Here is an 18108-nt window from a genome sequence, read left to right as displayed (position 1 = left end):
GATGCCAAGGCCAGACTCCTAACGGCCCCTCACAACAGAACCCACCTTCATGCTGCCGTGTGTATATAGGTGCCCGCAAAACTTCACTGGTTCTCCAGAAGTATCTGCCACCGTGTGCTACAAGACTGAGAAGTGTGTGGGCTTTTTAAAATGTTTTTTTTTTTCATGTTTAATCATGAAAATGGAATCCCCTGTAAGTTCCTCCAAAGCAGAGTTATTGCCTTGCTTAAGAATTGGGTCCCTTGGAGTTCTCTGGTGGCTCAGCAGATTGCAGCCAAAAAAAAAAAAAAATATATATATATATATATATATATATATATATATACATATATATATATATATATAATTGGATCACTTTACTAATGTCATGGACAGTTTTGTCAGCTAGAAATGTCTAAATATACAAAGTTTCTAGTTTCTTAACACTTACTTCTGGCCGGTAAGTCAGTGACTTCCCAAGAAGATTGAGGTTTTTTCACTCCTGAGATGTGTCATATTTCTTCAGTGTTGTTTCGGTGACATGCTATGATGTCAGCTAAAATTTATTTAACTTTTGATCCCAATGATTAAGGGAACTTTTATTAAGAAACACGTAGATTCTTTCCAACTCACATTCTACCAAACTGGCCAAGAACTACAGAGGGGACTAAATATAAGAAATGAAAAAGTTCTCTACCAAAGAATAAAATCATAGAAGATGAGGCACTTAAAGTGTAAGACATTCGATTTTACAGATTATCATATGCATCATCTCTAAACTATTTAATAAAATTTATATCTAAGTTTTGACAGGATACCCACAGCTCATATCAGAAACTTAAGGTTATTACGATGGAAAAGAATATAAAAAAGAACATGTGTGTGTACGTGTGTACATACAGATATAGATATATGACTGCATCACTTTGCTATACAGCAGAAATTGGCACAACATTGTAAATCAACTATAATTAAAAGTTAAATCAGCTATACTTTCATTTAAAAAAACAAGATTGAGTGTTCCTGTTGTGGCGCAGCAGAAATAAATCCAACTAGTAACCATGAGGTTGTGGGTTCAATCCCTGACCTTGCTCAGTGGGTTATTCAGCTGGCATTGCGGTGAGCTGTGGCTCAGATCCCACGTTGCTGTGTCTGTGGTATTGGCCAACAGCTGTAGGTCCAATTAGGATTCAACCCCTAGCCTGGGAGCTTCCATGTGCCATGGGTGTGGCCCTAAAAAGCAATAATTATAATAATTAATAAATAAATGAATTTTAAAAAACGAGATTGCTAATTGTTAAATTAATCAGATAATTGGATAATTGTTAAAGCTAGGTGATGGAAACATGGGGTTTCTCTATGCTATTCTTTCTACTTTTGGGTATGATTAATTTTTTCTTTAATCAAAAAAAAGAAAAGAATTAGGGTTGTTGGTTCTAGTAGATTTAACTAATCGCTAACATATTAGTCAATGTTGCTGGCTTTTACTTAATCAGTCATAAATAGCATGATCCTATATCTAGAGTGTGCATCATACATTAGAGCAATTAACAGCTGCTAATTATGTATAGTGCCCCCATCTGACTCACAGGATTGTTCAGATTTTTGGAATAAATCATGGGGCACCCTCATCATAACAGCTCTTCACTCCTGCCTAGAGACGGAAGGGTGTGAGTCCCAAGGCAGTTGGTGGTGCTCTCAGGGAGTCAGCAAGGAGCAGAGTGATGTGTCCCCGTAGGGCTGCATTTCTTAGGCTGTGGTCTTTGTTGTGATAGATTTCTGACGCCCTCATCAGGAGGGTGCACCTGACTGAGGATCAGTGGGGCAAAGGCACACTCACTCCCAGGATGACCACGGACTTCGACTTGAGTCTGGACAACAGCCCTCTGCTGCAGTCCATCCACCAGCTGGACTTCGTGCAGATGAAAGGTGCGTGCCTGTGTCCCCCAGTTATAGTAACGCCCCTAGTGGATCCTAGAGCTGGGAGCAGGATAAAGGCAACTTGCCAGATTGCAGAAAACAAATGGGAGCCTCCAGGTTTATAAATCACCTGAGAGGTAGGAAAGTCCACACACACACACACACACACACACACACACACACACACACACACACCCTCTGGTTAGTGTTACAAAAATCTGGAGTGGCTCCTATCTTAGGATCTCATGGTAATGTACCCTGATAGCCGTGTGACCTGAAAGCCAGATAAATCCAGATCAAATCAATGCTCACCACTTTGAGAGTCTTAGAGATTTCATGCTCAACACCAGAGAAGAACTGATAGAAAAGGAGGAAGAAAGAGAGAGAGAGCATCGCTGTAGAGAAATAAAATCTTGTTAAAGACAGGAACCCAGATATATTGTTATAAATCAAGAAAGCTCAGAATTGAAACTGCTTCCACAGGGATAGAGGGGTAGCAAACAGTTGAGCATGGATTAGTGGGAATTTGAGGGGATCAGAGTCGGCCTGCCTACTACTGGTCAAGAAAAATGAGAGCCTGGATACAGAAGGAAAATGAAAATATAAAGAACTTTAACTTTTTAAACTTTTTGGTCTATGTGATTAAGGGATATGGCAAGATTTTGAGGTGGCTGAGGGGAAGTTCAAGTACTTAAAATTATCTTAAGGAAAATAACTCTTGCAAAGAAAAGTAAAATCTCAAGTCAACCATGCAATGAAATGATATTTTTATGACAATGTAAGTATATCCCATTTGAAAAAATATTTCTGATTTTCTAAAACTTTTTTCTTTTCAAACAATTATACATTCACAGGAGGTTGCAACAATAGTAAGGAGAGGTCCCCTGTACCTTTGATCTAGTTTCCATCAGTAGTTACATCTGGCATAACTGTCACATCATATCTAAGCAGGAAATTAACATTGGTACAGTGGGGGGGGGGGGTCTCTGGCATCACATCACATGCGTAACCACCTCTGCAGTCAAGATACAGAACTATCCCATCACCACAAAGATTTCCCTCATGTTGCCCCTTTTAGTCACACCCACATCCTCCCCTCTGCCATCCCCAGGCCCTGGCAACAACTGATCTGTCCTCTATCTCTATAACTTTGTCCTTTTCTGATCTTTTTTTAAAACAGAAGATACTGATTTGTTCTTTGCTTCTCCCAATTGAAGCATCCACATAATAAATTCAGTGCTTTACAATTTTCATTTCTTAAGAAAAATCCCCATGTGTCCTTTTATCAGACAGAACCACATAACCCAACGAGTGTTAGGGCTCTATACTTGCATCATCCAGTTACACTCATCCTTGTCCCTGGAACATGTACTTCTCTCATCCTTTTAATGGATTTTTGCCCTCTTTTATTTTCAGTTTTCTCATTTTTTTGTTTTAATATGTATTGCTTTGGGAGGATGCCTTAATTAATTTTTGAAGTAAGTAGTGTATAGATTGTAAATAAAAATGCCTCACTGGAGTAACAAAAATACTTAGTTAGCATTTACTGGCTGCCTCCTGAACCAGAGAAACCCCTAAGTGCTTTCCGTGAATTAACTTGTTTTAGTCTCACAATTGAGGCACAGGAAGACTGGGTTACTTGTCTGAGCTCACCCAGCTAGTTGAGTGGTAGGGCTGGGATTCAAACCCAGGGAGTGTGATTCCAGAACCCATACCTACAACTTCTAGTTTGTGCTGTTAAGTTAGTGCCTTATTAAATGGCCTCTTCAAGGAATAACTGAATTCTTCTCTTAAACTTAAGACGCTTGGAGTTCCCGTCGTGGCGCAGTGGTTAACGAATCCGACTAGGAACCATGAGGTTGCGGGTTCAGTCCCTGCCCTTGCTTAGTGGGTTAACGATCCGGCGTTGCCTTGAGCTGTGGTGTAGGTTGCAGACATGGCTCCGATCCCGCATTGCTGTGGCTCTGGCGTAGGCCAGTGGCTACAGCTCTGATTAGACCCCTAGCCTGGGAACCTCCATATGCCGTGGGAGCGGCCCAAAGAAATAGCAAAAAGACAAAAAAAAAAAAAAGACACTTAATTTTTGTTGTTGTTGTTGTGGCATTGCTTTCTGGCTTTTTAAAAAAAAAAAAACAAACAAACAAAAACCTACATGGTAGCCTGTGAAGTGTCACCATCCAGGTAGTATATAGAGACTGTGGTAAATCCCCCTGATCCACCTCCCTCTGTACCCAGTTCCTTCAATGAGGTTAGAATCATTGAAAGGTTATGTCACAAGTAGATCACAGGAGGAAATGTGTCACAAAAGGGCAATGTAAGGGCTTTGGGTAGAAGAGAAAAGAAAAATGAGCCAATCCCATTAGCCTTGGTGATGGGACAGGAGGAGGGGTGGGTAGAGGATAGAAGCCTCAGGGCTTGCAGATGCTTTAATCAGCTGGAGCACCCTCTCCTCCCCCATTCATCTGAGTCATGTCCATCTGCCACAGTAGTGTCCAGTCCAGTTGGCACAATGGTAACTCTTGCACTGAAGTGAACTGGCCCTTTATCTCTTGTGTGAACTGCAGGTTCACGTGTTGTTGCATCATAGACCGGATTCCTAAAGCATTCTCACTTGGCCATTTAGAGCTGCACACAGAAGTGAGTGTGGACACAAATGTACACACAGCAGAGAACACCACACATGCCAACTATCCCTCTGCAGAGTTACTTTATATGCTTTACTTTGTGCTCATTAAGTTTAATTAATTCAGTGAGAACCCAGTCCTCCTTAGAATCTGAATAGTTTTTATTTGTCAAGCTTTCGATGGAAAGAAAAAGGCAAAAGGTCATGACACAGTAGAACTTGATTGGCGGTAGTTAGGTTCCCCTACTGGTCCTTTTGATATCTGTTAGCATATACACAACTATGCCTGCTATATTGTTGGTCTTTTCATTAGGGTATTTTCTTAGGATATTCAAAGTCAGTTTAATAAACTGCGCTTTCACAGCTTGTCAGTAAAAATATCTCAAGAAATTGCATCCCCCATATCCATATATACTGGCCAAAATTTTAGTATTTGAAATGGTTTTACTTTGACCATTGTGAGAATAACAATACATTAGCTTCAATATATGATTTCTAATTGCGCTAAGTGGATTAACTGAAAGGTTAAAATATTTTCAGAGTTACTTGAAATGTGTATTTAAAGCTATGACTCAAACTCACAACTAAAATATCTATTTACTTCAAAACTCAAAATTTGAGCATCTCCCTGGTTTTGAAATTCTATCTCAAATGCCTTTTTTTTTTAACATCGAAGAAGAAAGTCTATAGTTGGTTTTTAAATATTCCCACTTAGGCCAGCTACTACTCAGCTAAAATGCATTGCCTAAAATTATTATCTTATTTACTAAGGATTTAACTGATCCGCCCTTTCTGATTCCACATCACTCTCAAGCAATTGAGATCTGAATGGAGAATGCTGGAAACCTCTTTGATCAACAGCCCTAAATTGTAATAACATGTTTTCCAGGTGCATTTTGATTAGAAAATCATCTTACCCTCTTTCCAAACTAGTAAGACTGGTGCTTGATTTATCAGGCCTTTCCTTTTGTAGAAAACAATGGATTAAACTTTGTTTTCTTTTTTTATTACTAAGTAATAGAAAACATTTTTTCTCCATTCTAAATTGCTATTTTCAAATCTTACCAGGTCATGAGAAGGAAATTTTAATATTTTTTTCCAGTCCATCAAGGGCTCTCCTGTTTGGCTCAGAATAGATTTCAGATATCTACCCTCTCTCAGAAAAATATTAGCCGAGAATTGTCTAAGTATACAAGGTATCCCAAAGTTCATGAGTCAATGCTGAAATGAAATGCCAGTGTGCTCATTCTGACCCAGCATGAAACAGTGACCTAACAGTCCATTAAGCCTTTTTAGCACATAGACCCATGGCTGTTAATCCCTTGAATGCCTCTACTCATATAGGGACACATTTATCTTCACTAGCTCATGTTGAATGTTAAAAGCCCTGAGTATGCACCAAGGTCATGGGCAAGGACAGTGTGATCTGAACAGACTCTCCTATAAATCATGGAGAAAGTTTTGCCAGAGGTTTGGCAGTGATGGAGATGAGCCCACATGTGGACTTGCAGGGAATCTGTTCATGATCTGGGGGCCTGGTGTTCATGTTCTCAAAGCCTGGGTTCAAGTTTATCCTTAGCAAAGTACTAGTGACAGCTTTCCAGAAACAGCCTGTCATCTCTCTAAAGTCTAAACTTTCCTCAGTTGCCATTTGCATTGTTCAACCACCATAAAAAGGAATGACAGTCCACAAAGGGGCCTTCAGAGAAGATGACAGGTAAAATTGCATTCCCCAGCACTGTAGCTCTTAAGGTGAAATATATTAATCTATATCAATGATTCTCGAGAGGCTTTATGGTTCACATCGTAGGAACCAAAAAGAAACATTCCTCTTGGAATGAGGCCTGCACCTTCCCTCTCATTCACTATTACTGAACCCCAGATTGGAGAGGCAGTCCAGCTCCTGGAGCCAGCCTGCTGGGCATCACAACCCGGGTCTGCCACTCACTAGCTGTGAACCCTTTCTGTGTTTCAGTTTCCTTTTCTACAAATAGAGATAATATCTTTTCGGGGTTGTGTTGAAAAGTAAGTGAGGGAACAAATGGAAGGCTCTCCCCACAGTCTGGCCCTCAGCAGTGTTTGCACATCACGGTGGGAGGCCAGCTCCCTTTTCTCACACGTTCTCACCACACCCCTGGGAACCCTCTTGGAGGAAGTCTGGATGTTTGGGAGTGTTCACAATCTGAAGGATCAGAGAAAAAAGTAAACAAAGATGAAAACTATGAGAGATTATTTGAACTAGAATGACCTTAAAGAGGTAAGACATTTGAAAACTGGTATAACAAGCCACTGTGGCAGAATTAACTTTGAGATGACGCTCCACCAGACACTAAGGAAGTCAATAAAATACAGCTACTCTCCTGTATCTAAGAGGAGTATTTTTAGCCTGAAGTTTGATTTTTACAGGCTAAAAGGATGCTGAGTACTAAAATTCTGGTCAGGTCAAGGGAAACTAGATCTTTAGGAAAAATAAAGATGTCCAGAAATGATCATGTAGGTGTTAAGATTAAGATAGCTATTGTAGCCCATGCCAGGAGTTTTAATAAGATAAAAAAATTCTCTCTCAGAATTCAGCCCAAGAACTGTAACGCTATCCATTTCCAAAACACAAGAGACAAATCAACTTGAAAATACTTTGAATTCTTGTAGACCATTTATTTTATTTCTAATAAAGTTTTTTTAAAAAGGTAATGATGTAACACTCAGGAGAAAACCTGTTTTTCTGAAATGCCAGCCTCAGCCTTTGCTAATGAGGGTGTAATTTTGTCACATTTTTCCTTTTATATGCAACATCACTTTGGGGGTAAATAAGGAAAAAGAAAAAATAATTCTCGACACATTGAGAAATAGATTTAGACTCATGCAAATGTTTCTGGGTTCCTTGTTCCTTCCTTTTCTCTCTCAATATCTCTCTCTCAATCCCCCCCCCCCCCCCCCCCCGCTTACTCTGTTACTTTGCTTTTTTGTTTGTTTGCTTAAGCTTAAATTTGGAATAGTTTCAAGATCTAAAGACTAGTGACTGGTTCGGGCTTCTTTATAACTTCTTAAGCTTTAAAGACTATCCACTGAGGACTTATAATGAAGTTCACATGTTTTAATTACACATGACACCATGTATTTCAATTAAACTTTTAATTATACCTATGTCTATATGGGAAATTTGAGTTTATCAGAGACATCATAAGCATTTGTATAATTCAAGTTGAAACCATCTTGTGATCTTTTTCTTTGATATTAAAATTGATGAAATGTAGACTTGACTGAAACATGAGCAAAAGGAAAATGAAGACTGATAGAGGAGATAATGAAACAGAGTCAAAGGAATTGTTTTCTTGAAGGCTCCAGCCACCAAGGACAGTTAAGATCAAATACCCCCAGAGAGAATCATTCCCTGTCTCTAGAACCCCTTTGAAGAATGGCTTAAACTTGTCAGATTTTAGTCCACAGTTAATATGTTAAGATGTATTCTTATATGGTAAAAACTTTAAATGACAAAAGTTCCTAACTGGAACAATGACCTTAAGTTAACTCCCAATTACAGCTCCTAGGTGATACCTGTTACTCCCTCATTCAAGAGAGTTCTGTTTTCTGTCTCCTCTTTCCATCCAGTCCTGTAGCCTACTTATTGAACAAGGCAATGCACTGATTTCCTTTCCTCCAAATCCAGATGTCTTAGGACCTCTGGGCTTCAGAGCCATTGTCCTCTGACTCTGTGACATTGAAACTTGAAATATGATTTCCCTTCCTAAACTGATGACCTCCACTTAACTGGTTGTGATTTTGATTTAATTACGTTTGATCTGATAACTCAGGCATTGTTTTCCCACACTGTATCAGCCTTCTTAAGTGTAAGATAATGGACCTGCCTCACCTTCGTATCTCTCTTGTGATAGTCCCTGCTTTTGTTTTCTAGGTTATCTACCATAGAACCTGTTTCCTAAACTGCTGTTACATTAACCGTCTTCTTAGTTGGGGTGACTGACAAGGAGCAGATTTAATTCAGTGCATGACACTCAAAGTTCAACTTTGGTACAGCATGCCAGGTGTTCAGCAGTTAACATTAGTTCATCTCTAGGTCCCTGGATGTGGTCTGAACTGTCCTCTCCCATTGTCAAAGTGCTATAAAAATAAATTCATGTTTTGGTGCTGAAAAAAAAAAAAAAATTAAGCAGTTAGTAAAAACACTGCTCCCAGGTACATAAATTGAGTTCATATGTTAGGAACTAGGATTATTCATTCACTAACATTTCGATGTCTGTATGTCTCAAGCTTCAAATAATCCACAGTTTTAAGTAATACAAGACTCAAGACTCACCAGAAAATGGGAGTGTTGTGACTAGTAACGCTGTGACAGATTCTCACAAGGTCATGAGGATACTCTGACCCTCCCTGCCAGACCCCATCTGTTCCCACACCTTACCAAAGAGAAAATACATGTGCTGCAGACTGCTGTACCCCTACAGAAAGAATAAACTTGAACTAGTGCCATTTTCAAAGCATAGCTACCTTGGGAGAATGATGTCAAATTCCTCAAAAGTTTCAAAACTGAAAAATCACTGTTTGTGTCACTTGGTAACAAATTTTCAAAAATCCAGTTATAGCTTCTTATGTGCTCAAAACCTTAGGTAGAATCACTAATTAGAAAAAGATAGAACCTTAAAAACATAGTGGTTTCACAGCTATTTCGGCATAGGCAGCCCCCATTTTATTAAATGAGGTTTAAGACTCAGAATAAACTATGATAAATTTATCAGCCATGTTATGAGTGAAATAGGCTTTAGAGGGCGGGTTGGGAAACCCATACTCCATGTTAAACATTTCCCTTTAAGGGCTACGCCTTCAAGCGCTCAAGGGTGTGAGAACAGAGCAGTTGTCTCCTCTCCAGCTAAGGTAGGAAGCGCCACCAGGAGCTTGGAAAAGGCAGGAACCAGTCCCATTCCTGGAGACTCTGGGCCGGATTCTGTTCAGCTTCCTCCGCCCCCCCCCCCCGCTCTTTCCCACCATCCCCCTTCCCCACCCCCGTGCTCCTCGGCTAGCTACTTAGTGTAGACACTTGGTTATAAGGGAGTGTTTATCATTCCTAGATACTGAAATGTTGGCAACTCGACAGAAGCCACGGTTACACTAATTTCTGTTTAGCTTCCTCTCCAGTCCCAGCGACCCCCATCCTACAGCTGGAGGAGTGTTGCACCCACAACAACAGCGCCACCCTGTCTTGGAAACAGCCGCCTCTGTCTACGGTGCCCGCGGAAGGATACATTCTGGAGCTGGATGATGGCAATGGTGGTCAGTTCCGGGTAAGTGGAGCACCTGCTAGGTGCTTACCAAAACCAGTGACCACCTCAGAGCACCCACCGTGGAGTCTCATACCCATCCAGGCAGGGTCTGCCTGTCCTTCATGGGAGGCCTGCTTTCTCCCTCCCCCATCAAAGAGGGACAGAGGAGCCCCTGAATCGGAAACTGCCCCACCCTTCTGCAGAGGAAATATAGAAGGTGCTGCAGGCTCTGAAGTCAGACTGCCTGCTTTCAAATCCCACCTCCACCACTGAGCCCGGGAACTGTGCCCATTTCTCACCTCTGAGCTGTCAGGTCCTCATTTGTATAAAGGGGATGATAATAACTCTTGCTGTTAAGACCCTCTTAGGTAATTCATATAAAATTCTTGGCTTGCTGCAATCCCAGACCCCAGGCTTCTTAGTATCCCACTGCAGAGTTGTCATTTTAAGTCTGTGCTTGGGATGCAAATTATTTTTACTCATTACATCAGCATAATGTTGCAACGTGTACAGCTAAAGAAGGAGGCAAATGCCTAACCTATACTAAAGATGCATTATGCTAGGATTTATTTTAAGCTTTTGAAATGTCATTCTTCCTCCCTTCCCTGTTTCCTCCCTCTTCCCTCTGTACTGTGATGAAAATCTGAAGCCTCATGAGTTCCCTTCCTAAACTTTCAAACTCCTATTGCTTTGAATGTCATCTTTGTGACAGTTCCTGCAATTATCAGTGGAGACCACCCCCATGTTTTCAAACCTGATTTTTACAAATCATACTGATGAATAAAGATCTCAGTGGGTATAATATACTGAATAAATTCGGACTTAAGAATAGTAAGCATAATACTAACTATAAGCACCCAGTTTTAATCTCTTAAGCCGCATCTGCTAATAACTAGCGTTAAGTAAGCTATGCCCACTGTATTTAGCGTGCAGACCCATGCTAAATACAAGGCACTATGCTAGTCAGTTTGCACACAGGACCTTATATAATCCTCACACCCACTTCCTAAGGTAAGCATTTTTGTCTGCATTTTACGGAGAAGGAAACTGAGGCTGAAAGAGGTCAGTTTGGTGCCCAGCATCTCCCAGGAAGAGCCGGATCAGGTGGACACCAAAGCACTTGCTCCTATCCACCCTGCAACACTGCCTCCTGAACAACCCCAGACGGGTGTGGACTTAAAGGTGGCCTGTTCTTTTCTGCCCCTCAGGAAGTGTATGTTGGGAAGGAGACCATGTGCACCGTGGATGGTCTTCACTTCAACAGCACATACAATGCTCGCATCAAGGCCTTCAACAAAACAGGAGTCAGCCAGTACAGCAAGACCCTGGTCCTCCAGACGTCCGAGGGTAAGGCCCTTCAGCAGTATCCCTCAGAGCGAGAACTGCGAGGCATCTAGAATGGCTGGCAAGCCCGGAGGTAACCCCACCACTGCCCACATTCGAAAGTGTTTCCATGACTTGCTCTGCATTCTGGCACAGAGCCGCGATTTCTCTCCTGCCTTTAGAGAGCCCATGGTGTGTGGATGGGATCAAACCAAAGAGTCCACAGCGGCAGTTTCCATGGCTTGGGCCGGCGGCTTCCTTTGATAACACTCTAAATAAGCTGCAGCGGAAGAAGCTGAAAAGTGAAGGCCTGAATGTGCCGCCATGTGTGAGACTAATGTATCTAGGCTCTAGGGCAGGTTCCCATTCTCCACGATACACATCATTGGCCAGTTTTGCCCAGACAATTCTAAAGTGGCTTTGTAGTGCTTGCTTGTGTCTGAAGGTGGGGCCGAGGTCCTTTCCAGCTGTGGATTTATCTGACTGAACATGTTTCTGAGAGGTGTGGGGTGCAGGAGCGGTTCTGAGAGGGTCTGTCGGCCACTCCTGGCTTAACCAGCCAGTTCCATTGCACACGCTGGGACAGAGGCTCCCTGTGGGCCCCAGACAGGAAGAGACCAGCATGTCGGCATTCCCTGGCCATTTTCACCTTGGCCCGTCCCTCCAGGCTTGGTTAGGCTGTCTGGGCCCTGCACACAAGGTCCATCTTGAGACCATGCTCGCTTCTTGGCTATACTGTAAATATTTTGGTCATCAGAGGCAAGAAGAGGGGCTTGGACTTAATGGCCAGGTATTAAAACCTCTGAGGCTCTTAACATTTTCACTCTAAGAACAATTGCAACACATGAAATTAAACCCATGAAGAGGTATTTGTGGTCGGTGCCAAAGCATTTTCAGACCTTCTGGGTGTCATTTTAATCATAGCAGCCACCCCCACTCCACCAGTATTCTCCGTAACCTCCCTCTGCAGAACTAATTATGTTGGTTTTGTTCAAACTCAAAATGTTAGCTAAAAGAACTGTGGTGGTGTTTTTTTCCCACTTCCCACAAACCTCAGCACGTGCCAGTCACCCCTAAAATGGTTCACATGGTTAAAAACAAGCACAACTTCAAATTCCACAGCAAGGTTGAAAGGCCCCTAGCTGTGAAAAACCACACTTGGGGAGAACTTGTAAGTCTGTGAGTGACGCCCTTCAAAGAGAAGGATTTGGTAGTGGGAAAATGCCTACATGACCTATTCCCCCCTTGGGTTATAGGGATGTGGTAGCTGAACCTCCCCTGCATCAATCATTTAGCAGCCTCTCTCTGGGAAGAGATCTGTCAACTTGAAAGCAGTTACCTCTTTTCCCAAAGCACCAGGCTAGATGCTAAAGCCCTCCAGGAGTCTTCCTACGTGCAATGCAGAAGGCCCTCGATGGGAATGGCCCTGTTTCCCATGTGTGTACAAGGCGGTTTGATTGAAGAGTGAAGTGCATGCCATCAGAGCAGGGAGACACTTTGCAGAGATGCTGTTAATCTGTGTCACCAGACCTATGGGAAAACTATTTCTGTTCGTAATGCATCATGGAAATCACACTATTCTGCTAAAATCAGTTATTAGCATAGCAGCCTGAGCACTTACGTCTCTCTTTTCATCCTGCAGGAGGATGTAGTTTCTAAGTTTCGATTAATGTTCATAAGATTATGGTGTCTAATAAATTACAGGATTGGAACTGCGATCCTTGGTACCACAGTCACAGAACTGGGGGTCATTTTCTAAAAGAAACTAACGGAACAAGTTCTCTTCCAACAAAGAAACTGTACTGTAGAAATTAATTTCTTCCATGAATTTTATATATTGTGTACAAATATAAGGTATGTATCTAAATACAAAGAAAACTCTATCATCGTGTAGATACTAGTATTCTCTGTTACTGCACAGAAGTGATTTTCTCATGATGAAAATAAAGTTCACACACATACTTTCTCCATACCTTTGGTTTGTTCTATTTGTTTCTCCCTCATTCTAATTCATTCCAACAGTGAGACAAGATTTAGAAAGCAGGAAAAAAGTGTAATGAATAGCCTATTTTAAAAAAGATTTGATCAATTTGTAATAATTGAGAAAGCTTATAGAACTAAAGAATTATACCTCTTTTTTTTGTTTGTTTTTTAGAAATCAGTGAGAAAAACGCCATTAACAGAGTTTTGATATGTTAACTGAACTTCCACTTTATTAATCTTATTTCCCACCATTCCTGGAAGGATTTGCTCTGTAAATGTTTTCCTTTGATGATATTGCAGGTGATGGGATGGTCGGTTTGACTTTTTAGTTTAACAAAATCTACTGTGTTCTTCTTAGTAAGGGTTAACCCCTTTCCAAGGATCGAATTAAAAAGTTTATATCACAGAAGGGTACAATTCTGTATATGATAGCCAGTGTAACTTGTATTTATATGCATTTAGTCCAAGGTTTTAATCACATCAGGTATTCTCTTTGAACTATCACAAAACCTTCTGCTGATTAAAAGTAACATTATGAAGGGGAGATCAAATGTCCACATTGTTGTGAATTCTGACTGTTCTATCAAGAGCAGATTCATTTATCTATTTATTGGGCAGTATTTGATAAGTGCCTGCTATCTGCTACACTTGGATAGAGTGTTGAGTAGAGGTGACCCAGTTGTCAGGGCGCTTACAGTCTAGGCAGAGAGGCCTTAAAGGAACAGATACACAAATATTACATGTTTACAAATTATAATAAACACTGTGAGAGAGGGAAAGGGGACCATGAGGAATGTGTTATCAAAAGAAAAAAGGAAGAGTTCCCATCGTGGTGCAGGGGAAACAAATCCACCTAGGAACCATGAGGTTGTGGGTTCGATCCCTGGCCTTGCTCAGTGGGTTAAGGATCTGGCGTTGCTAGTGAGCTGTAGTGTAGGTCACAGACGAGGCTCAGATCTGGCGTTGCTGTGGCTGTGGTGTAGACTGGCAGCAGCAGATCCGAGTAGACCCCTAGCCTGGGAACCTCCATATGCTGCAGGTGTGGCCCTAAAAAGCAGAAAGGAAGGAAGGAAGGAAAGAGAAAGAAAGAAAGAAAGAAAGAAAGAAAGAAAGAAAGAAAGAAAGGAAGGAAGGAAGGAAGGAAGGAAGGAAGGAAGGAAGGAAGGAAGGAAGGAAGGAAGGAAGGAAAGAAAGAAAGAAAGAAAGAAAGAAAGAAAGAAAGAAAGAAAGAAAGAAAGAAAGAAAGAAAGAAAGAAAGAAAGAAAGGAGAAACACATTATTATATGAGTTCAGGTTTGGTTAGTTCCCTGAAAGCAAAGTTCCTGGGGATATTCCTAAGACAGCCGTGTGAATAAAGCCAATTGCAGATCTAAACCAAGTTACCCTGGCTTAAGAGGAAGCAAAAACTGTAAGAATTTGGGGAGAGGAGTTCCCGTCATGGCTCAGCAGAAATGAATTTGATTAGCATCCATGAAGAAGCAGGTTCGATCCCTGGCCTCATTCAGTGGGTTAAGGATCTGGGGTTGCTGTGAACTGAGGTGTAGGTTGCAGACGCAGCTCAGATCCTGAGTTGCTGGGCTGTGGTGTAGCCCAGTGGTTACAGCTCCAATTCGACTCCTAGCCTGGAAATCTTCATATGTCGCAGGTGCAGCCCTAAAAAGACAAAAAAAAAAGAGAGAGAGAGAGAAAAGAATTTTAATGAAATTTTAAAATAAGGCCCACAACCTGATTGTATATATCTTTAAAGTAATTAATTTAGTTGTCGTGATAGCTTTGTCACAGTCTCTGAAAACATCTACAAAAAAGAGTATTTGTAAAAAAATAAATAAATAAATTCATTATGTAACAAGGGCTTCTTAAGACATAGTGTTCTGGGGCTCATTGTGTCTGGGAGACTATTCTCCTGAGGAAAAAAATTATTTACACATGAGTAAGAATAGGACAGGAAATTTTTATGTTTATTTTTCCCAGTGTTCCTTCTACCTATCGAAACAGATTGCACATTTTCTTCTTTTCAAATCTGGAGCGAAAATAAGATAAACCAAAGATAATATTCATGGCACTCAAATAATTCAGACTATTATCTGACTGAAAAAAAAAAAGGTCTTTCTCTGACTCCCCTCAGCTCTCTGAGTCTTCTCAGCAGGGGTGGAACTGCAGCTCACCAATCTTTCAGGGGAATTAGAACACAGAAGTTTGCACCTTCTGTGCAAAAAGTACCCTTTAATAGGAATCTTTGTGTGAAAAGATTACTTTCCTTGAACATATTCTTAGACATAGAATTACTAGACTAAAGAGTATGCACATTTTTAAGGCCCTTAATCTATGTTGGCAAATTACTTTCCAAATAGAGATTTTACACCAGAAATGTATGAGCCATTCCGTTTTCTTTTTTATTATCACCCTAATTCTGCTATTTAGAGTTTAATTTTGACTAGCAGGCAACCTCTTCTAAAAGTAAAAGTGTTTTTAACAGTGGATTTCTTAATTTATATTTTCATAGAATAATATTCTGATTGCCCTATACCTAATAGTTACATGAAATAACTTACAACACACTGCAGAAAAAATGAAAGGTGATCTAAAGGAAAGACTGCTCAGAGAAAAGCGAGAGAAATCCAAACAGAAGAAATAACTGTATGCAAGGCAAAAACTTCAAAATATATCTTGAGCTGACTTGAAAAGGAAGCCTCAGTCATTCAAAAACATTAATTGAGCACGGGGATTTTGTGATCACAGAGATGCCTACAGCATGGCCCTGCCCTAGAGCTTATGGGCTTTATTATCTTCCTTTTCCCTGAACTTCATAGCGCCTGGCTCAGAGTACCTTAAAAACTATAAAACCTCCTCACCTCTCCAGAGCTAAGATATCCATCCTAAAATGTAGATGGTTATCTTACAATCAAGAAGTAGGCAACAGTGACCTCTGACTGGCACACATTTTAGAAATATTTCCACCTCATACATTTAAAAGTAATCTGTATTCTGGAACTCTTGGTATCAGAGTATTAAGTGCGTCTCAGAAGGCTTTATGGAATCAAAATATGAAATAAGTATTTTCCCCCAAAAAAAATGCTATGATAATAAACCCTACTTCATTTTGTATAGAGCTTCTAAGAACTTCCTTCATTGTCCATTAAAAGATTCCATGAAAAATGACAGCAACATGAAAGCCAATGAATAGTTTTAGGATGCTGAAATCCAGTTAGAGGAACTAAAGAAAAGCTATCCACTTACTAAAGTTCTTAAGGGAAAAATAAAGATTCTTTTCTGTTCACCCTAAGACCTCTGTACCTATTGCTAGTGTCTAAGCCTCTCTTCTGTTGTGTTGTTGCAACATTCCAGATTTATGCTATGTATTAGTTTCCTGTTGCTGCTTTATCAAATTACTACAGGCTTAGCCACTTAAAATGCACAAATGTACAACCTTATAGTTCTAGAGGTCAGAATCCTAAATGGGTTTCACTGGGCTAAAAGTGAGGTGTCAGCGGGACTGTGTTTCTTGGAGGTGGCTCCAGGGGAGAATCTGTTCTGTTTCCTTTCCATCTTCTAGAAATCATCTGCATTCCTTGGTTCATGGCCCCTTCCTGCATTGTCAAAGCCAGTAGTATAGCATCTTCCAATATCTTCCTGACTCTGACTCTCCTGTTTCCCTTTATAAACATTCTTGTGATTGATTACTGTAGGCCACCTGCTAGTCCAGGATAATCTCCCATCTCAAAGTCCCTAACCTAATCACATCTGCAAAGTTCCTTTGGCATCTAAGGTGACATAGTCACAGATGCTGAGAATTGCGACATGCATATTTTTTGGTGGACCATTACTCTGATTACTACACTCTATGAAGAAAGTATCACCGTCATCATCATCGTTATCCCACTCTACACATGGAAAAACAGAGCCTCAGAGAGGTTGAATGAATGACATGTCAGGCCTGGGCCTTTCAGCTCCAATGCCCAGAAGTACACTTTGATGCTGGTATTAAAACAGTGCTATTTGCCTCAACCAGGAGGAAGGAAAGAGGGAAAACTATCCTAAGTCTGTTTGCTGGATATCAGAAAATACCTTGTGGAAGCAGTGCTGTGTAGCTGCCTCATGTGTTCATCAAGAAACCCCAGGCAGAAATAGGACTTTAACTCTTTCAAAGACTCATGTTAGAGTTTTGTTTTATTTTGCTATGTTTTCAAAAGAATAATACTCCTGTTTTAAGAAGACAATTTGGGAAAGGCTGTCATTTCCAGTATAATACCCAAGCACCTCCTTGGGGCCTGTCCTTTTCTCTGCATTTCCTCTAGCTGCTCCCCACCCCTCACCCAGGGTGAGCCCTTCCCCCCAGGGAGAGCCCCCCACCTTTCTCCGGTTGGTACCAGTAGGTGCTCTTGGCTGGCAGTGAGGGTCACTGCCTGGGAAGAAAAGGGAATGTCAGAGCCACATTTTCATGGTCCTTGAAAAAGACCCCACCAAGTGAGGTCTGGCACTGGGAGCCCTGCTCAGGCTGAAACCACAGAGCTATTTATTCACAGAAGCTCTCACCCCTCCAGATCTCAACTCTGAGGAAAAGCAGGGAGAATAGTCAGTGATGGTGAGAGAGTTGGGCTGCAGATAAGGCTGTAAGTTCCAGCACTCCCCACACACAGGTGCTCAGAGCACTGAGAAAGTACGCTCTCCGGCATCCTCTTATTTGAACTCCACAGGAGCTGTCTCCCTAATGCTTTCTAGGATTGTTTTATCTGATGACAACAAAAGGGTTGGTATTCTTGAAATTACATCTTAGAAACTGATTTCTAAAAAGGGATGTAGAAGGCGTTATTCGTAAAGATTAAAATGCTTCTTCCCCCATTAGACTCTTAGCATCATAGTGCCCTTTCCAGTGTGATAGCTCCTCCCACGCATCACAGGAAGGAACCCAGAGAATGAATATTCAGTGGTGCAGGCAGAATATAGGCCCAGAATGACCCCAGATGCATCTGTTCAAAATCTCCTTGCAGATATTTTATAGTGATC

The 18108-nt window shown here is 41.1% G+C and overlaps 1 protein-coding gene across 9 annotated transcripts in view; it reads left to right on the top strand.

Annotated features, from left to right (window-relative positions):
• Positions 1 to 18108, top strand: part of TRIM9 (tripartite motif containing 9) — a 107275-nt gene that overhangs the window by 72575 nt on the left and 16592 nt on the right. For 7 of the 9 annotated variants that reach the window (XM_021101798.1, XM_013993398.2, XM_013993399.2 and 4 more), the window contains 3 exons: positions 1755 to 1908; positions 9662 to 9819; positions 11007 to 11145. In XM_021101798.1, coding sequence (XP_020957457.1) covers positions 1755 to 1908; positions 9662 to 9819; positions 11007 to 11145 — 451 coding nt within the window. The remainder of the gene's footprint in view (positions 1 to 1754; positions 1909 to 9661; positions 9820 to 11006; positions 11146 to 18108) is intronic. The other 2 variants (XM_013993397.2, XM_021101794.1) reach the window with 1 other exon arrangement.

The sequence above is a fragment of the Sus scrofa genome, chromosome 1 (assembly GCF_000003025.6).
Source record: "Sus scrofa isolate TJ Tabasco breed Duroc chromosome 1, Sscrofa11.1, whole genome shotgun sequence".
In the NCBI taxonomy this organism is placed as follows: domain Eukaryota; kingdom Metazoa; phylum Chordata; class Mammalia; order Artiodactyla; family Suidae; genus Sus; species Sus scrofa.
Note: the sequence above shows the minus strand (reverse complement) of the source record. Positions and strands in the feature narration are given on the sequence as shown.